Below are 16,849 nucleotides of genomic sequence, written 5' to 3' on the forward strand. Positions count from 1 at the left end.
AAGACAAGTGGAAATTGTTGCTAGAATAAATTACATTCTGAAATGTACGGTTTTTTTTTTCTTGGAATTTGTTATTTATTTCACACTCTACATCATACAAATCCCTAATATTTACTTTCAGTGCATGAATTATTGAGTAATAAAGGTGAGAAAATATATGTACAAGGAATCTTAAATAATTCAAGGCAATTAATCAACAGTTATTCCAATAAATACTAGAAAATAAAAATAATTTTACTCTGGAAGATTGTTGTGCAAAAGGAATGAAAATTAAAGAAAAAAAAAAAAAAAAAAAAAAACCAGCACACGACGTTCTGTCGTTAAATAATGAAGAACTAATGATGGAGATTTTATCACAGATACAGTCGGGCTCTGCAGTTAATTCACATTAGATAGTACCTACAGAAACGGTATTGCATTCAGACTGAAAAGGACCCTGAATGGAATTTATCCTATATTGCTCTCAGAAAAAATTAATATCGAAAAATAAATCTTCCTTTTCTCTTACAAGTGATAATAATGGTCGTTCGAGTGTAAACGTTCGATTATCAAAAAATAGAGAAAGATTAGAGGGTACAGTATCGAACAGGAGAATTCGATGGAATCCATTAATTTTCCTCGAGAAAATAAAAATCAGGGGATCTTTATTAATCCACGTGATACTAAATGCCCCAACCAACAGTGCTAATCACTCCTTGCACGACTATTACCTAAATTACTTCCTAAATAACAATGTGATGTGGATACACTGGTGTCTGGAATAGTTTACTACGCTCTAGTATTCTGAATTGGGCTATCTCATCATCTGTCGATATCTCTCTAGCTCGAATATGCTCTCAGATAGTCTGAAAAAAAAAAAAAATGAAAATATATCAACTAATACATCAAAGACAAGATCAAAATCATTCTATCACTCTCAATCATTAATCCATTTACCTCCCAAAGGCATTAATTAGAGCGACAATTTCACTTCTCTCCAAATAAAATTGCTTTCTGCTGATATTATTCATACTGGTCTCCCACTGATCGAATTTACCCGAGAACAAGATCTTCAGGGCAGTTCCCAATCCGTGAATCTGCAATTTTCCCCATAACTTGCATTTATCACACCCCACACAGTCCATTATTCTTGAGATATTCCTGAAGTGCTGTCTGAATTCCTCTTTTAATGTCGCTGCCTCTGAACCACCATTGAACATGCAACTCTCGTTATAATGATCTGGAAAAGATCTTACGATCTGCAACATATCCTTCACAGCACTCCTGGTCTCTTCGTCAGCGGCATCATCGCCAGTGTAATACTCTTCTTTCTCCAGATAAGGTGAAGCCTTGTCAAGAGCTCTCAGCTCCAGAAGATATATGAAATAAAGATTCTTAAGCCAATTGGGGCCCTCGTCCCCAGTCCACTCTGGAGAGAATCGTTTCTGGAATTCCTCGAGATTGGGACCCCACTCTGTGGGCCCAGAGACTAGACTGAGGGTCTGATCCTGATGGGACAGCAAATACTTTGAACACAAGTGGATATTTATGCTGGCATGGAGTCCTGAAACTACTCTGTAAAAGGCTCGTTTCTCCAGACACATTCCGTTCATCTGTGAGGAGTGGATAAAATTCTGGGGACCCATATCAGGCCTGAAGCAGTTCTCCATGTAGATTGACCTCCATATTCTGTGTGCACTGGGTCCCTTGTAGCCTGTGAATTTCTCAGGATTGAGCAATAGATCAACGTACTCTCCAGGAGTCGTCTCCCTGACACAGAAGTTGTCCTGGGCGTCGTCGTGCTGCTGCCACCTCTCGAATTCCTTGTAATTCTCGGAGCTGATGGTTGTATTGAGGTAGCCCAACTCTCGATTATGATCCTTGGCTGTTTGCTCGCAATTTATCAGCTGATTCTCAGCTAGATACTTGTCAAAAGGTGCTTCTGTCTTGTGGAGATGCCTGGGGATTTCCCCCTTAAGCCCTATGGGGATATCCTTCTGAAGGATCGATAGAGATTATAACATATGGAAGGGAATTTATGCTGTAGTGATGAAAAAATAATAATTAAATGGACTTACGTCGTGGCAGGGCAGTACATGACAGTGTCTGAAGGCACATTTACTGTCATCCGCCCAAAATGGACAGGGATTCATGAGATTCACCTTGTAGAATCTGAAGTAGTCTCTCACCAGGAGACTCTGAAGCCGAGGATGGATCCTCACGTTGTTGAAGTAATCAACAGTATCGACGTTGCATGTGCAATCATCGATCGATCCCTTCAGCTGAAAGACAATGAACATTGAACATTGAGTGACATTGAACTTGTCCTCATTTTTGTTGACATGATCTGGAGGTTATGTCCGTAAAAATAAAAAAAAAACTGGAACAAATGGAAGGCACCATAATGTCAATAATCATACCTTGCAGAAGCACTGGTCATTCACCTCGCTGTTGCTTCGAAAATAATTGCTCGATGTCAGAGTTAGTCCACACAAAAGCATAAATATTATGCTCGACATCTTGATCACTGTTTGGGTCATTTGGATGGAGGCAATTACTTATATTGACTCAATCCCACATTGATAATCTCTCGATTGTCGTGAACGTGGCAAGTGTGACTTTACGAGTAATATTAGAATTCAAGGTCCCTCGTTTTTTTATTTTCTTTGTCTTGTGTGATACAGCTGATAGGCGGTATCAGCTGGTATTCATGAGGAAACACAATCGTTATTGCAAACACACGATGTGACGTCTTTGCAGGAACTTTCAGAGCCACTAGATTCAGTCTGGATGAACCTACGGGTATAAACTGAAGTGCGTGGGCAACTGAATTTTTTTGGCATTGGAGAAATCCATCCCCACCATCGCCAAAGAGAGTGCGTGCGCTATCCTAGGTCCGCGCTACGTGGAAGATAATTTATGGTTTACGTGGTCCAGTCTTTTATTCAATAAAAATTTATATCAATTAATTATCTCGATTGGGGAATGAAAAGTGGAGGAAAATTTTTTTTTTTATCAAATTTTTACATCAGCCAACGTCTGATTTCGCATATATTCGACTCGCAGATGATAATAAAAACGCCAGGAATGGAGATAATATGGGGATTATTTATTTTTTTAAGGTTCTTGATTGAATAATAAAATTGACGTATTGAATTCTATTTACAAATCAATCTGAGACAGTAGAAGTTTCTGTAATATTCATTGAAAAATTTTACTCATTCATTTCAATTGCTGAATCACAACAATTCCCCGCACATTTTTCTCGGGTCCTCTGGTATAATTGCAGCGAATTTCTCTTTAAATTTTTCCAGTGGACATAAAAAACCGTTGCAACCGGAAATGTACAGCGGCTCAATATAAGAATGTCGTTTATACAGGGCCTGCAGAAAATGAGAACACATTACAAATTGCTAATTTCAATTAATGTTTCCAGTAATTGAGACAATAATAATGCACCTTGACGAAATATTTGGCATTGACGTGATGCAGCTCGAGTATTACAGCACTGTTGTAAGGTGGAACATGAGGTTCATCGAAACTTCCCATGGCGACGAGTAAATCTCCGACATTCTGATCGTGTCCTGACCAGAATAATGCCTTTCTCCTGGGGGTTCTACCGGACACAAACTGCTCGATGTTCTCCAGCCACATTTTTAGCCAAACACCTTGTATTATATTTAAAATTAATAATTCCCTATTGGCATTTTTAAGTAGTTAATTTTAGTAATGTTTACAATAATCAAGTAATGAACCTGCGCTAATTTTCTTCAAGTCGTCATTAATCCCTCGTAAATTAAAAACATGTTCAGCATTATCTTTTAGTTTGCCCTTGGCCATGAGACCTTCAGTCCATTGAGGGGCAGTGAGGCCCATTTCAATCTGTAATTAAAGTAATGATCGTCATCAATTTCTACTAAATACCAAGTGATAAAGTGAAATAAAATTTAAAACAAAAAAAATAAATTAAAAAAAAACCAAAAATCATGATAAATATACCTCGGAATTTATAGTGACATAAACGATATAAGCAAGCTCATACGTTCCATTGGTCCCAGCGTGTCGTGAAATATTCTGAAAGAACTCTTTATTGTCCTCGAGATATTTTATCATAATGGGATTTGTCGTCTCTGCAAGCTTCTGTTGCTTCATGTAATTACTGCAGACCCCCACCGAAGAGAAATAAAACCAAGCCTCCTCCATGGATGGAGCTGACTGAATCGGAATGGGTTGCCAGTCGAGATCACTGTTCCACCTGATTATCCCACAATTGGTATCCATCAAGACAATTATCACAATGAGAGAATCTATATTATTTTTTTAGATATTATACTTTTCGTGAAACTGCGGTGGGTAGAGTCCAGCGGCCACTAGCTGTCCAGATGTTTTAGTTCTGTCCACGTGACTGCTGAAGAATTTCACAACATCGGGATGTCTGCTATCTCCCAGGAACGTGCCATACCTCGTCCGAAAGAATTTCCCCAGATCGAAGGACCCCTTTTTTCCAATCTGAGGACCAATTAATCTGCATTAGGTCATAATAATAAATTAATTAAATAATAAAATATTGGATTTTACATTGGTCAAGCCACCATTAGGCACAGGATACCAGTCCTTTGAGCTGTACGGATCATTGGGGTACCAATTTGGCAATGAATCAGCACTACGGGCTCCATGACGGAAAACTGATTGAATAAACTTCAATTCTGCATTGCACTGATCCCCAACAATCATGAGAATCAATATCACATTAAAATCACATGTATTCATGATAATTACTGAATAGTTCCAGTGTCTACTCCATCCTTCGACTGATGGGGAACATTATCATTGAGATAAAAAAAATTCCTATCTATACTATCTCTCAGGGAATCATGTGCTTCCGTAATTTGTACAAGGATTTTATCGATAACACCTGAAGCTGATACTGAAGAACAAATTCAACGATTAGATCCCCGACACATCAAGTTCAATACATTCTCTCAATTGAATCTCTTGCTGACGATAATGAGATAAGGATCAACGCAAATATTTGAATTTCTCAAGAATTCATGAGAGAGATGAGAATTTTACGTGTGCTGTTGCTTCTCGATGACGTCTGCGCATTCACAAGTTGAAATATAGCTGCCAGACTATAATATTCTTATGATAGATCGGATAGTTAAAAATTCACTTGTGTATGATGTAAACAGGAATATTTGAATTATTGTGCGCTCGCGGACTTGAAGGGGAAGAACCGAGAATCACCGACGATTGGAGGACTGTAAACAAAGAGGATTGACTAAAGTAGAGGCTCAGTTCTCGGGGTTTGAGTGACCCCAGCAGCATTGTAGTACTGCACCCCAAGAAAGGGAGGGCACCCCACGCAATGCTGGGGTGTCCATCAAGTCGACGGGGTGAATTTTATTTTCTGCTGTACGAATGCTTTTTGTTTTTCATTTGTTTAACTGAAATTTAGCCGACTGTAGCACGTACGGAAGGGGGAAACCACATCTTGTGGAATTTCAATGGAAAAAATTATTCAATCTATTGAATATATACCACTAATGAATTTATATTTTTGAAAGAGCGCGTTGTCCTAGCGGTAACGTACTCGGCTAGCACGCCGACGGCCCGGGTTCGATCCCGCCGTCATTCATTTTTTTTTTTAAATAATTCCAATTTTTTCTTCAGGTAGGTATTCACTGCAATTGAAAAATTCGAAATTTTTGAAAAAGTATCAGGGGAACATGACAATCGAGGAGCTATTCACTGACATTTTCACTAAAAGTGAAAAATTCGAAATTTTTATAAAAGTATCAGGAGAACATGACAATCGAGGAGCTATTCACTGAAATTTTCACTGAAAGTGAAAAATTCGAAATTTTTGAAAAAGTATTAGGGGAACATGACAATCGAGGAGTTATTCACTGAAATTTTCACTGAAAGTGAAAAATTCGAAATTTTTGTGAAAGTATCAGGGGAACATGACAATCGAGGAGTTATTTACTGAAATTTTCACTGAAAGTGAAAAATTCGATATTTTCGTAAAAGTATCAGGAGAACATGACAATCGAGGAGCTCTTCACTGAAATTTTCACTACAAGTGAAAAATTCGAAATTATTGAAAAAGTATCAGGGTAACATGACAATCGAGGAGGTATTCAGTTTTTAAACAATAATTCGATTGATTTGCCATTAACAAAAAAAAATTGGAATTATTTAAAAAAAAAAAAAAAAGAATGATGCCGGGATTGAACCCGGGCCGCCGGCGTGCCAGTTGAGCACGTTACCGCTAGGACAACGCGCTCTTTCAAAAATATAAATTCATTAGTGGTATATATTCAATAGATTGAATAATTTTTTCCATTGAAATTCCACAAGATGTGGTTTCCCCCTTCCGTACGTCCTACAGTCGGCTAAATTTCAGTTGAACAAATGAAAAACAAAAAGCATTTGTACAGCAGAAAATAAAATTCACCCCGTCGACTTGATGGACACCCCAGCATTGCGTGGGGTGCCCTCCCTCTCTTGGGGTGCAGTACTACGATGCCGGTTGGGTCACTCAAACCCCCAGAACTGAGCTTCTACATTAGTCAATCCTCTTTGAGTGTAAACATGGCGAATCGTACGGTTAAAGACGCCAAGTCAATTCGAGGGACAAATCCTCAGTATTTAGTGGAGAAAATCATAAGATCACGTATTTATGATTCTAAATACTGGAAGGAAGAGTGTTTTGCTCTAACTGCCGAGTTATTGGTCGACAAGGCCATGGAGTTAAGGTGAAGAATATAATTTTAACCTCAATGTTCATTAGCTATTGTCTATTCTTCATCAATTGACAAGTGAATAAAATATTTGTTTTATTGATAGATATATTGGTGGAGTTTTTGGTGGAAATGTCAAGCCCACACCATTTATCTGTCTCACTCTAAAAATGCTGCAAATTCAGCCAGAGAAGGATATCATAGTGGAGTTCATAAAGAATGAGGAATTCAAATATGTGCGTGCCCTGGGTGCTCTTTACATGAGACTCACTGGGACGTCTTTGGATTGCTACAAGTACCTGGAGCCTCTCTTCAATGACAATCGAAAATTACGGCAGCAGAACAAACAGGGACAATTTCAGCTGATTCACATGGACGAGTTCATTGACAGTCTGCTGAGGGAGGAGAGGAGCTGCGATGTTATTCTCCCCAGGATACAGAAGAGGCACGTTCTGGAAGAGAACAATGAGCTCGAGGCAAAGATATCTGCTCTAGAGGATGACATGGACGACGGTATAGAGACCTCAGAGGATGATGAGATCCCTCCATCCAAGGATGAGACTAGAAAACGACAGGATGATTACGAGAGGGACAGGGAGCGTCACAGGGATCGAGACAAAAGACACTCCAGGTCTGATAAGAAATCGGAGCGTGAAAAGAGATCGAGGAGTCGGGAGAGGGATCGCAGGGAGCGAAAGAGGAGTAAATCTCCTAGGGTTTATTCACATAAGGATAAGGAAAGGGAGAAAGATCGACACAGGAGGGACGACAGGGAGAGGGATCGAGAGAGGGAGAGGGATAGGGATCGGAGACGTGAGAGAGATCGTAATCGGCATTGATTCAGTCACGAAATTATTTCAATTTTCCATTTTTCATCTTTGTATATAACATAATTGAATTATTGAGGGCATTCTTCTAGATATCCTACAATCATTTCTTCATTTGCTATTTACATAGAATCATTGAATATCTGTTTTCTCAGTTCTGTGTAGCTCTGTACAACTATGAATCAATGAATTTTTTACATGAGAAAACTCCACTAGAAGTGTCTTAATTCATTATTTACATAATAATCATCGATTTAAACATCGGTTCTTTGACCATTGGTTATTGGATAATGTTTTTGTTCATTGGAGGGTTTTATCTTAAATATTATTCAGAATGTCGGTGAGTTAAGGATGAACAGTCTGTCTTCCTCCTTCTCTATCCAATTCAGGAGTTTGCTCACTGCGTTTATGGCGTCTGGTTTAGTTACTAGGGGTTCGAACGTTACGTATAATTCAAATCCAGAAGTTACCTAAAAATTAAAAAAATCATTTATCAGAGTTTAGGATGATTTTTATTTCCATTTGATTATTTACCCATGCGAGCATTGTCTCCTTATCCAACTGCTGGAATATTAATTTCAGTGGACGACTGGGGGCATGTAAACGATGATGGAGACACTGGTACAGCCCCAATAATCTATAAAAATACAGAATGTTGGAAAACGAAACACCAAAGAAATTCAATAACAATAATAAGAAAAATACAAATATAATTGTTGTCTTCAAGTACCTCTCAATCTCCTCATCTTTGACATAAGGTGGTTGAAACCCAGGACTCCAGAATTGTGCAGTACTTCGGCATTTATAGAGTACGTGACGCATCTCGGACAAGCCAATATCGGCAGTGGTAACAGATACCCTATTCATTGATTCATTGATCGCCTCCAAGCAATTGGTCCTTCTCAATCGCTCGACGATTTTCTGCTTCGCCTCTGAGAGTGTCGAGAAGACATCTCTGTCGACAGTGAGGAGCAGAAGGCATGCTTGACAGTCCTCAGCGAGATAGGATACATGTGCATGCATAAATCCATTGGCATCGAATTTAGGAAGGCAAATTGGTGTCCAACCTTCAGCCGTCTTGAATGACTCCGAACTGTCGATGAGGTTCTGGATCAAATGCAGATCTGCAGGGTGTATAAAAAATTTCTTCATCCTCACGAGAGTCACCAGCTGATTGTTTGCCAGGAGAATGGCAAATACAAGGTTTTTTATTTTGCCACATGTCTGAATGATGGTCTGGGTGATGGAGTCCCTCATGGATGGGACCAGGGGTAGGCACTTGACAGCCCCCAAAAAAAATGCTGGCTCTCTGTCCATAAAATTCAGCAGATGATCAATCAGTCTTTCACTTCCAGTTAATAATCTCCGGAGATCGAAGTTTCTTCTTTGATCATAGACTCTGGTGAGTTGAGACTGAGTAAGAACGAAGAGAATCTGATTGTACACGTAGGTGAGCTGGAGAGCAAGCTGAGGGACACTCTCGAGAGTTTTCGAGACTGCCACTAGGATGAGTGGCCCTTTAACGAGAAAAACAAAATTTGTATTACCAGCGTGGACTGATCTTATCATATCGTTGCCAGCCTGAACGAAAGAGACCAGAGCCTGCATCACTCCCATCACAGTCACAAGTTTGTCCTCTGGACTGTGCCTCGAATAAACTGGCTTACCAGCTTGACTCAGCACAAATATATGTTTTTTCTGTGCCAACCACTTTTTGCATCTTAAAGGATCAGTGTCGAGATTGCATTGACTGAGTTCATTTGTTACATCCTCCAGGTCTGATTCATTGAGGGATGGATTCCTCTTGAGATTCATCAGGTTCTCACTGTTGAAAAGTTTTCTCTCATCTTCCTCAGGAGATGCTCCAGCATCTTTTTTCCTATCATCGATGCTACTCCGTATTTCTTGCTCGTACTCCTCAAAACTGTTAGTAGTTACCAGCATCGTCTCCGTGGATGCTCCAGGCTCAATCCCTGGCTCCACAATTTCATCGTCAATAGGAGTTGCCTCTGAGGCCATTTCTAATTGTCAATCACTAGATGAAAACACGGTATTTTTATTTTTTTATTTTAGAGTCATCACTGATAATGCAGGAAGTCTTCCTCGATGAAGATTTATCGAGTTATAATCAACATTGTCACCTCCCTAATAATATTTATGTACACATTATTGATGGAGATTGGGTTAATTCAAACAGTGATTAGGCGAGTATTATATATAAGAGATTTATCACTTTATTCTGGGATCCATACAATTATTAATGGTTGTGCACTATGATTTATTTCTCGTTCTAATTTAATTAATCATTTTGGAGCAATTATTGTCGTGATAGGAGATTGCAATTGGAATTTTCATGAACCACAATGGTATGTGATATTTTGGTTGGCGAATGTTAGGGGTCGCCTCTCGTCAATACACAATACACGTAGAGAATATGCCAGGAACGTCAAGAATCATAGTGAGAATGGCGGCGTTATTGAAGGTTAGTTGTCATTTTTCCTTATAATATATAAATCGACATGTTGACAATTTTTAAAATCTTCCCTCATGACATTACCACGCGGAGATTTTAATTTAGGGTAAAATTTTTCGAGTTGTTGTGTTGTAATTGATATTTACCAAGACTTTGGAGGTCTTTTACGTGTGTATCTCATGTGTTTGGCGCATGAAATCTTTTATATATTTTATATGAATAATTATCAAGTGGCATGAGAACTCAGGTGAATACTAAAATTCACAGAATTGTCACAGAATTTCAAACGTTTCCCTCATGATGTGTTCAATTTGATGCACCAGGACAGAGGTCAGATACCATTCGAGGAAAAATGGCCATCGATGCGACCGATTATTTTGAAATTACTGAAGCAAGAGCCAGTGACGCAGGCAGAATGGCAGGATCTATTTTACTCTGTCCACCTGGTGTGCATGTGGGATGAGAAAGGAGCTCCAAAAATGAAAGACGCTCTCAAGGAGGATATCATGGACTTTATACAGCAGGCACAGCAGAGAGTTCTCACTCATCAGGAGGAGCAAGCTCTGTTGAAAGCTTATATAGCTGAATGGAGGAAATTTTTTACCCAGTGTAATTATCTACCGACCCCATTTCGACAGCTCGAGAGCTCTCTGGCTGGCAAAACAACCTCGAGTATACAGAAGAGGAATCCTACCGAGGAGAGTATCGTTAAGAAGCTTATGCTAGATAGTTGGAATCAGAGTATATTCAATGACATTAAGAAACGCCTACAGGACTCGGCAATGCGACTGGTGAGGGCTGAAAGAAATGGTGAGGCCTTTGACTCACAGTTGGTCATTGGTGTGAGGGAGTCTTATGTTAATCTCTGCTCAAATATGTCAGACAAACTTCAGATCTACAGGGAGAATTTTGAGGCTGCGTACATCGAGGCAACTGAGGAATTCTATTGTGTCAAGGCACCTGAACAATTACAAGCATATGGGGTTGAGAGCTACATGAAGTACGCAGACACAAAATTGCGGGAAGAGGAATTGAGGGCGCAAAAGTATCTCGAACCCAATTGCATGAGTGTTCAATTATTAACAGACTGTTGTGTTAAAGTTCTGGTTGCCTCGGCCAAGGGCCCCATTCTCGCTGAGTGCCCCAGGATGATTCGAGAGCATCAAACCGATAAATTACACTTGATGATGAAACTAATGGATCGAGTCACTGATGGGGTTGGCCCGATGCTAAAGAATCTCGAGGAGCACATATCCAGCGCTGGATTGGCTGACATGATGGCAGCTGTAGACGTTATCACTCAGGATTCGGAAAAATACGTTGAACGTTTGCTGGATCTTTTCAGGAGATTCTCGGCCCTTGTCAAAGAGGCATTCGACGATGATCCCAGGTTCCTCACCGTTCGCGATAAAGCGTATAAACTTGTTGTCAATGATTCGACGGTTTTTCGATTGGAATTACCCTCGAAGAGTGGGCCTGGTCCTGCCACTGCTGTTGGTGGTAAACCGAACAATAATAATAACGGCCAACCGGAGTCAAAGTGCCCGGAATTGTTGGCTAATTACTGTGATATGCTTCTCAGGAAGACCCCACTGAGTAAAAAACTCACGTCCGATGAGATTGAGAGCAAACTTCGTGATGTTCTTTTAGTTTTGAAATATGTGCAGAACAAGGATGTCTTCATGCGTTACCACAAGGCTCATTTAACGAGGAGATTAATTTTGGATACCTCAGCTGATTCGGAAAAGGAGGAGAATATGGTGGAGTGGTTGAGGGAGGTGGGCATGCCAGCCGATTACGTTAATAAACTCGCAAGGATGTTTCAAGATATCAAAGTCTCTCAAGATCTTAATCAGCAATTCAAGGAGCAGTGCAGGGCAACCATAGCAGATAGCATTAATATCAAAATTTTGAATGCCGGGGCGTGGGCCAGGAGCAATGAAAGGGTTACAGTTAGCCTGCCACTTCAACTGGAGGATTATATACCCGAGGTTGAGGATTTTTATAAGAAAAAACACAGTGGAAGAAAGCTACAGTGGTATCATCACATGTCCAATGGCACCATAACATTTGCCAATCAGGTAGGGAGATTCGATGTAGATGTGACGACTTTTCAAATGGCTGTGCTCTTCGCCTGGAATCAACGACCACTCGAGAGAATATCGTATGAAAATCTTAGATTAGCTACAGAACTTCCTGATCCTGAGTTGAGAAGGACCTTGTGGTCTTTGTGTGCTTTTCCCAAACTTAAGAGGCAGCTCGTACTGGTGGATCCTCCTGCCTCCAGTCCTAAGGATTTCACTCACGATACCAGATGCTGGGTCAATCAGGAATTCGCTATTGTGTGAGTTTCTCGAGTTTTTATGGCCATTGGTATCTGTTTATTGTTCAGATGTTTATTTGACAATTTTCCAGGAAAAATGGAAAACTCCAGAAACGAGGGAAAATTAATCTCATTGGGAGACTTCAGTTGTCGACAGAACGTAGTAAAGAGGAGGATAATCAGTGCATCGTGCAGTTGCGAATATTGAGAGTACAGGTACAGGGAAATTTAAAAGGTTATTGGTAATTAATTGAGTTAATTTGGTATTGTTTGTGTGCTTTTAGGAGGCGATTATAAAAATATTGAAAATGAGAAAGACGATGAATAATGCACAGCTACAGACAGAGCTGATTGACATATTGAAGAACATGTTTTTACCGAGCAAGAAAATGATCAAAGAGCAAATTGAATGGCTGATAGAGCACAAATACATAAAACGACATGATGATGATATAAATACATTCGTCTACGTGGCATAACCCGAGATCTCGTTTTGTATGTTCCTCTTCCGTTTCATCAATTGATGTCGTGTATATTTTTATAACAATTCCTAAGATTTCTACCATTATTCTCTTTCAATACCAACGAAGAGTGAATCAAGACTTATGATAAATAAAGGGCGATGAGAAGAAATGATTGTATAATCAGTTGATGGCCTATGGGATAACACGTTGAAAGCGAAATCATGTGATTATTGGAAAGCATTAAAATTCTCAAACGTCTTCAAACAAATATAAATATTAAAATTAAATAGTCTAGTGTCCAGTGGATCAAGTCTGATAGGGAATATCTTGTATAAAGCCTTCAATAATATTTCAATGATTTAATCAAGCGTGTAACGTGTACAAGTTTAAACATCATTGATTAAACAATAATTTTTTTCAAATTTTGGTTTTCAAATGTGTTATTATTGACTCAATACATCCTTAGCGATTTCTTTTTATCCATTTAAGTTTGATTTTAATTTTAATTTTAATTTTTTTTTTTTTTTTTTTTTAGTAATTCATCTTTATACACATTTTTAGTTAAAAATTAAACCACCTAGGCCAGTACACACGAATGGCGTCTGAGCATCAAAGCACATGGTAAATGATAAATTTCTTCATTAAGTACTCTGTTCGCTGAATATTTTTTTTTTTTTCTTTGTACTGTCAGATTTACATATTACGATATAATTTCAATTGCTTGTAAGCACTCGAAAAGAAATATTTTTAAAAATCTATAAAATCAATAAGCTTTACAAAAACAAACGATTAACATTCTAGCAACTTTGGCATCGCTATTATTCATTAAATAAATAATTGCAGTTTGATCTGTCTCATGAGATTGTCTCACTTTGATTTTGGAACTATTTTATTACAACAGGAAAATTCCAAATTTCGAGGATTAACAATTGTGAGATGAACGTATCAACTAATAATGATTAAAAATTTCTTAGTTGAGTAAAAGGATCTGACCTTTCTCTGCCTCATTGCCTCTTCATTATTATTCATTTCTTTGATTAGACTACGGCAATTTATGCACATTCTCATACATACATAAAATTACACCATTAATTTCATATTTATATTTTGAACATTTTCCACACGGATTTTCATCGGGGGAAAAATATGTTCATCTTCCTCTCCCCATATTTCTATGATTATTCTCTTGAGGATGTACCTGACATCCAAGATATATATATGTTCAGCACATCTGTTGTATTATATCGCAATTTCACCTTTTTTATTCCAATAATCACGTTAATTAAACATATGAAATGCGACAATTATTTTCATTGGAAGAGAATTTTTACCTATCACCCAATTCAATTGAATCATTAATAGCAAATAATAGCTAGTAATAATAATCTCGTATTGTTTTGAGATTGAGAGTCATCAATGGATGAGCAATCGATTGCCTCTTTTAAATTCGATGTTTATCAAGGCTTATACCTGGAATAATCAGCTCCCAGTTCATCGCACTTCAGATACATTTATATAAGATATTTAGATCGAAGCAGAAACAACAGAGAATTTATCGGGGTTTCTTGTTACCGTCCAATATCACTAGTGCCTATACCATAGACTATAGAGTACAGCATATTGCTGTACTAATTTTGAATCAAATACTTCCGATTGTTCATTTCAAAGTCAATTTTACCCCGGCACAGTTACCTAAGTAGTTTAACTCATTCCTAACATCTATCAAAAAACATGTCAAGATGGCAAAATATATTCCAATGAGGAAAAACGCTCAGATAACGAGAGGACATACTTGCAGGTACATTTAGATATATAATTAATGAATCAGTTGTCAAATGAAATAACGAGATTACTCCTCAGAATATCATATCATTATTTCTCTTCAACACTAAAATACGGAACAGCCAGTTTGCTTTAATATGTTAATCTTCATTTTTCTCCATTCTCCAAATATTAATGGTATTTCGAGATAGTTTATGACTCCAAAGGCAAATGTAAATGAAATATACACACAGTAACATGTATGAAGCTTTTGAGATCACAATTGCGATTGAATGTGAGAGATTTTTTTCCATACCACGTCTTATCTCTCCATATCTGGTCGTGATATATTTTCAAGGCTCTTCGAAATTCTTGAAAAGCATCTTACATTCTCTTTCTATCGTAATATTTATGAATTAGTCACCTGGATGGATTCGATCGATATCATTTGCCATTGACTATGTTGCAGCTGATGAATGGAGAATTTAATGTTCAGGACAGCGTGTGTGCTGAATGGGGGGATGCCTCTGGGGTGAATTTGTCGTCTCGCAGACGTGCACCACGATGCCAGGTTGACCAGAGCCTCCGGCGTGCAGCTCGTGGCTTCCACCTTTAAACAAATCACACATATTTAACAATACATATTTAATTCAATCCTCCAGGATTTATTCCAATAGTCCAAGGGTGTAATGACCTGGGGAGAGATTGGCAATGGCAGCCAATAAATCTTGATTAACTAGTGGTTCTCCTTCCTCTCTGGGCTGCCATCCAATGGGTGGAGACGCTGGAGGTGATATTAGGAACTGTTTTGTCAGTGCTGGGGGCTGGAGATGCTGATCCTCTATATCTAGAGACAATTTAATCACATGTATTTATCAATTATTGAAAAGTAAATCGAGTTATTTTTGTTATTATACCTATCGGCGTCACTGGCTGGGCAAAATAACAATTGATGTCAGTTTCACCATGACGTGTTTGATGCAATTGTATTCGGGCATGAGCAGCGGCACCCGGTGAGTTGTAATTCACTCGCATTCTTCTGAATGACTTGAAATACTGGAATGTCGCCTCATCACCGAATTGTTTGAATAGATGTTCGATGTCAGCCTTAAGTTCGTCACATTTGAATACCCGGGGATCTACATTGGTCACGATAACAGACATTGGTAGATCCTCATCGTGCACCAATTCATCTAATGTTCTAACGCTCTTGTCACTTGTACTTTTATCGTCGCTGAGATCGAGGTTGAGTTGTTGGAAATTAGGGTGCAGATTTGGTAGACCATCTACTTCGTTTATTATTATATTCTCCGGATCTTCCTCGTCGTCTGTCATGTTTGACTCACGTTTCTCGTCCATTGCGCTCTGTTCTATCTATTTAAAAATCAGAGGCAATCGGTGGCAATCAGAGACTCAGCACTTGGTTATGTCAGCTAATTAACGGAGGATAAATAATCACCACACAATTAACGATACTCTGGGCTGATCGAGATATGCTAGTCTGTTATTAAATTGATATGGGTTAATGTCAAAGGTTGTTATTGCGCAGAGAACATTTCGATGGATTGAATAATTTAGAGATAACTTTTAGTAATTAGCACAAATTAAGTGGTGGATTGTTAACAACTGGACGAGGTTAAGTAGACCCGAACAGTGATTGGGTGAGGGAAAATCTATAATTCGAAATACAAATCTCTGGATATTTATGTTTTGATAGCTTACATTGTGTCCGCTCGATCCAAGTCTGGGAATATCACTAGAATATTAATTGCAAATTATCATGTCCATTGATTAGCAGATGAGGAGCAGATGAAGGACAATGTTTCTTCGATCTATTGACAGCACTTGGTATTTGTAGTGTTTATGCTGGCTCACAACGATGTTTATCACTTATTGTTATCACAATTATTTCATGCAAGACTGAGTGACTGACTGGGTTTGAAGAACGAGAGCGAAAAAATTTCGGTGCAATCATTGCGATTTGTGAGTGTTACATTACACGAGTATTGTTGTTGGTGTAAAGAACGTGATGAATTGTTTATTGGAAAACTAATTGGGATGAGATGATGATGAGATTTGTGGGTTTTCTGGGGTGAAAAATTGGGGTAATTAGGTGGGGGATGAAAAATTCCTGGGGTGGGGTGGATAACGTCGATACCCACACTACTTGCCACCAGAAATTTGAGTCGCTACTGCATCGACCCCAATTTACAATTGTATATAGTAATACAATACAATAATTAATATTCATTATATTGATTTTTGATTTGAAAAAA

General features: G+C 38.5%; 6 protein-coding genes across 9 annotated transcripts; 2 read left to right on the plus strand and 4 right to left on the minus strand.

Moving 5' to 3' along the window:
- Positions 1 to 60: 60 nt before the first annotated feature.
- Positions 61 to 2,966, minus strand: Ero1L (endoplasmic reticulum oxidoreductin-1-like protein). Of its 2 annotated transcripts, none has more exons than XM_011307715.1 (4): positions 2,400 to 2,966; positions 2,058 to 2,261; positions 937 to 1,973; positions 61 to 845 (listed from the first exon to the last, which is right to left on the minus strand). In XM_011307715.1, the coding sequence occupies exons 1-4, from the start codon at positions 2,517 to 2,519 to the stop codon at positions 794 to 796; spliced, it is 1,413 nt and encodes a 470-aa protein (XP_011306017.1). In that variant the 5' UTR covers positions 2,520 to 2,966; the 3' UTR covers positions 61 to 793. The 2 variants fall into 2 exon arrangements, with proteins under 2 accessions (XP_011306017.1, XP_011306015.1); XM_011307713.1 differs by having other exon boundaries at positions 937 to 1,976.
- A 101-nt stretch (positions 2,967 to 3,067) lies between these two features.
- LOC105268280 (venom acid phosphatase Acph-1) lies at positions 3,068 to 4,816 on the minus strand. The gene is made up of 6 exons (XM_011307712.1): positions 4,558 to 4,816; positions 4,313 to 4,488; positions 3,979 to 4,234; positions 3,735 to 3,861; positions 3,439 to 3,647; positions 3,068 to 3,362 (listed from the first exon to the last, which is right to left on the minus strand). The coding sequence occupies exons 1-6, from the start codon at positions 4,747 to 4,749 to the stop codon at positions 3,219 to 3,221; spliced, it is 1,104 nt and encodes a 367-aa protein (XP_011306014.1). The 5' UTR covers positions 4,750 to 4,816; the 3' UTR covers positions 3,068 to 3,218.
- A 1,709-nt stretch (positions 4,817 to 6,525) lies between these two features.
- On the plus strand, positions 6,526 to 7,574 carry Prp38 (pre-mRNA processing factor 38). Its single transcript, XM_011307721.1, has 2 exons — positions 6,526 to 6,740; positions 6,832 to 7,574. The coding sequence occupies exons 1-2, from the start codon at positions 6,577 to 6,579 to the stop codon at positions 7,562 to 7,564; spliced, it is 897 nt and encodes a 298-aa protein (XP_011306023.1). The 5' UTR covers positions 6,526 to 6,576; the 3' UTR covers positions 7,565 to 7,574.
- On the minus strand, positions 7,561 to 9,898 carry Mon1 (vacuolar fusion protein MON1 homolog). The gene is made up of 3 exons (XM_011307720.1): positions 8,283 to 9,898; positions 8,087 to 8,189; positions 7,561 to 8,022 (listed from the first exon to the last, which is right to left on the minus strand). The coding sequence occupies exons 1-3, from the start codon at positions 9,569 to 9,571 to the stop codon at positions 7,882 to 7,884; spliced, it is 1,533 nt and encodes a 510-aa protein (XP_011306022.1). The 5' UTR covers positions 9,572 to 9,898; the 3' UTR covers positions 7,561 to 7,881.
- Positions 9,899 to 9,943: 45 nt separating this feature from the next.
- Positions 9,944 to 13,234, plus strand: Cul5 (cullin 5). Its single transcript, XM_011307719.1, has 4 exons — positions 9,944 to 10,034; positions 10,349 to 12,369; positions 12,441 to 12,564; positions 12,633 to 13,234. The coding sequence occupies exons 1-4, from the start codon at positions 9,987 to 9,989 to the stop codon at positions 12,825 to 12,827; spliced, it is 2,388 nt and encodes a 795-aa protein (XP_011306021.1). The 5' UTR covers positions 9,944 to 9,986; the 3' UTR covers positions 12,828 to 13,234.
- Positions 13,235 to 13,324: 90 nt separating this feature from the next.
- On the minus strand, positions 13,325 to 16,689 carry sra (RRM_RCAN_like domain containing protein Sra). 3 transcript variants are annotated; one of them, XM_011307718.1, is made up of 4 exons: positions 16,296 to 16,689; positions 15,491 to 15,943; positions 15,268 to 15,420; positions 13,325 to 15,183 (listed from the first exon to the last, which is right to left on the minus strand). In XM_011307718.1, exons 2-4 carry the CDS (start codon positions 15,930 to 15,932, stop codon positions 15,059 to 15,061), a joined length of 720 nt encoding a protein of 239 aa, XP_011306020.1. In that variant the 5' UTR covers positions 15,933 to 15,943; positions 16,296 to 16,689; the 3' UTR covers positions 13,325 to 15,058. The 3 variants fall into 3 exon arrangements, with proteins under 3 accessions (XP_011306020.1, XP_011306019.1, XP_011306018.1); XM_011307717.1 differs by having other exon boundaries at positions 15,491 to 16,006; XM_011307716.1 differs by having other exon boundaries at positions 15,491 to 15,947; positions 16,296 to 16,686.
- Between the last annotated feature and the right edge of the window lie 160 nt (positions 16,690 to 16,849).

The sequence above is a fragment of the Fopius arisanus genome, unplaced genomic scaffold (assembly GCF_000806365.1).
Source record: "Fopius arisanus strain USDA-PBARC FA_bdor unplaced genomic scaffold, ASM80636v1 scaffold00055, whole genome shotgun sequence".
Taxonomy (NCBI): Eukaryota; Metazoa; Arthropoda; class Insecta; order Hymenoptera; family Braconidae; genus Fopius; species Fopius arisanus.

What these genes read in the sequence shown, in the direction of transcription:
- LOC105268280 (XM_011307712.1), bottom strand. Translation starts at nt 4,749, where the DNA reads ATGAATACATGTGATTTTAATGTGATATTGATTCTCATGATTGTTGGG. An exon ending in ATGTCACTATAAATTCCGAG is followed by an intron (nt 3,862 to 3,978) that starts GTATATTTATCA and finishes CTTTAATTACAG; the next exon opens with ATTGAAATGGGCCTCACTGC. An exon ending in CTTGAAGAAAATTAGCGCAG is followed by an intron (nt 3,648 to 3,734) that starts GTTCATTACTTG and finishes ATATAATACAAG; the next exon opens with GTGTTTGGCTAAAAATGTGG.
- Cul5 (XM_011307719.1), top strand. Translation starts at nt 9,987, where the DNA reads ATGCCAGGAACGTCAAGAATCATAGTGAGAATGGCGGCGTTATTGAAG. An exon ending in AATCAGGAATTCGCTATTGT is followed by an intron (nt 12,370 to 12,440) that starts GTGAGTTTCTCG and finishes ACAATTTTCCAG; the next exon opens with GAAAAATGGAAAACTCCAGA. An exon ending in TGCGAATATTGAGAGTACAG is followed by an intron (nt 12,565 to 12,632) that starts GTACAGGGAAAT and finishes GTGTGCTTTTAG; the next exon opens with GAGGCGATTATAAAAATATT.
- sra (XM_011307718.1), bottom strand. Translation starts at nt 15,932, where the DNA reads ATGGACGAGAAACGTGAGTCAAACATGACAGACGACGAGGAAGATCCG. An exon ending in CCAGCCAGTGACGCCGATAG is followed by an intron (nt 15,421 to 15,490) that starts GTATAATAACAA and finishes AATTGTCTCTAG; the next exon opens with ATATAGAGGATCAGCATCTC. An exon ending in CATTGCCAATCTCTCCCCAG is followed by an intron (nt 15,184 to 15,267) that starts GTCATTACACCC and finishes ATTTGTTTAAAG; the next exon opens with GTGGAAGCCACGAGCTGCAC.
- Prp38 (XM_011307721.1), top strand. Translation starts at nt 6,577, where the DNA reads ATGGCGAATCGTACGGTTAAAGACGCCAAGTCAATTCGAGGGACAAAT. An exon ending in GACAAGGCCATGGAGTTAAG is followed by an intron (nt 6,741 to 6,831) that starts GTGAAGAATATA and finishes TTTTATTGATAG; the next exon opens with ATATATTGGTGGAGTTTTTG.
- Ero1L (XM_011307713.1), bottom strand. Translation starts at nt 2,519, where the DNA reads ATGACCCAAACAGTGATCAAGATGTCGAGCATAATATTTATGCTTTTG. An exon ending in ATGTACTGCCCTGCCACGAC is followed by an intron (nt 1,977 to 2,057) that starts GTAAGTCCATTT and finishes TCGATCCTTCAG; the next exon opens with AAGGATATCCCCATAGGGCT. An exon ending in CTAATTAATGCCTTTGGGAG is followed by an intron (nt 846 to 936) that starts GTAAATGGATTA and finishes TTTTTTTTTCAG; the next exon opens with ACTATCTGAGAGCATATTCG.
- Mon1 (XM_011307720.1), bottom strand. Translation starts at nt 9,571, where the DNA reads ATGGCCTCAGAGGCAACTCCTATTGACGATGAAATTGTGGAGCCAGGG. An exon ending in AAAGATGAGGAGATTGAGAG is followed by an intron (nt 8,190 to 8,282) that starts GTACTTGAAGAC and finishes GTATTTTTATAG; the next exon opens with ATTATTGGGGCTGTACCAGT. An exon ending in AGGAGACAATGCTCGCATGG is followed by an intron (nt 8,023 to 8,086) that starts GTAAATAATCAA and finishes TTTAATTTTTAG; the next exon opens with GTAACTTCTGGATTTGAATT.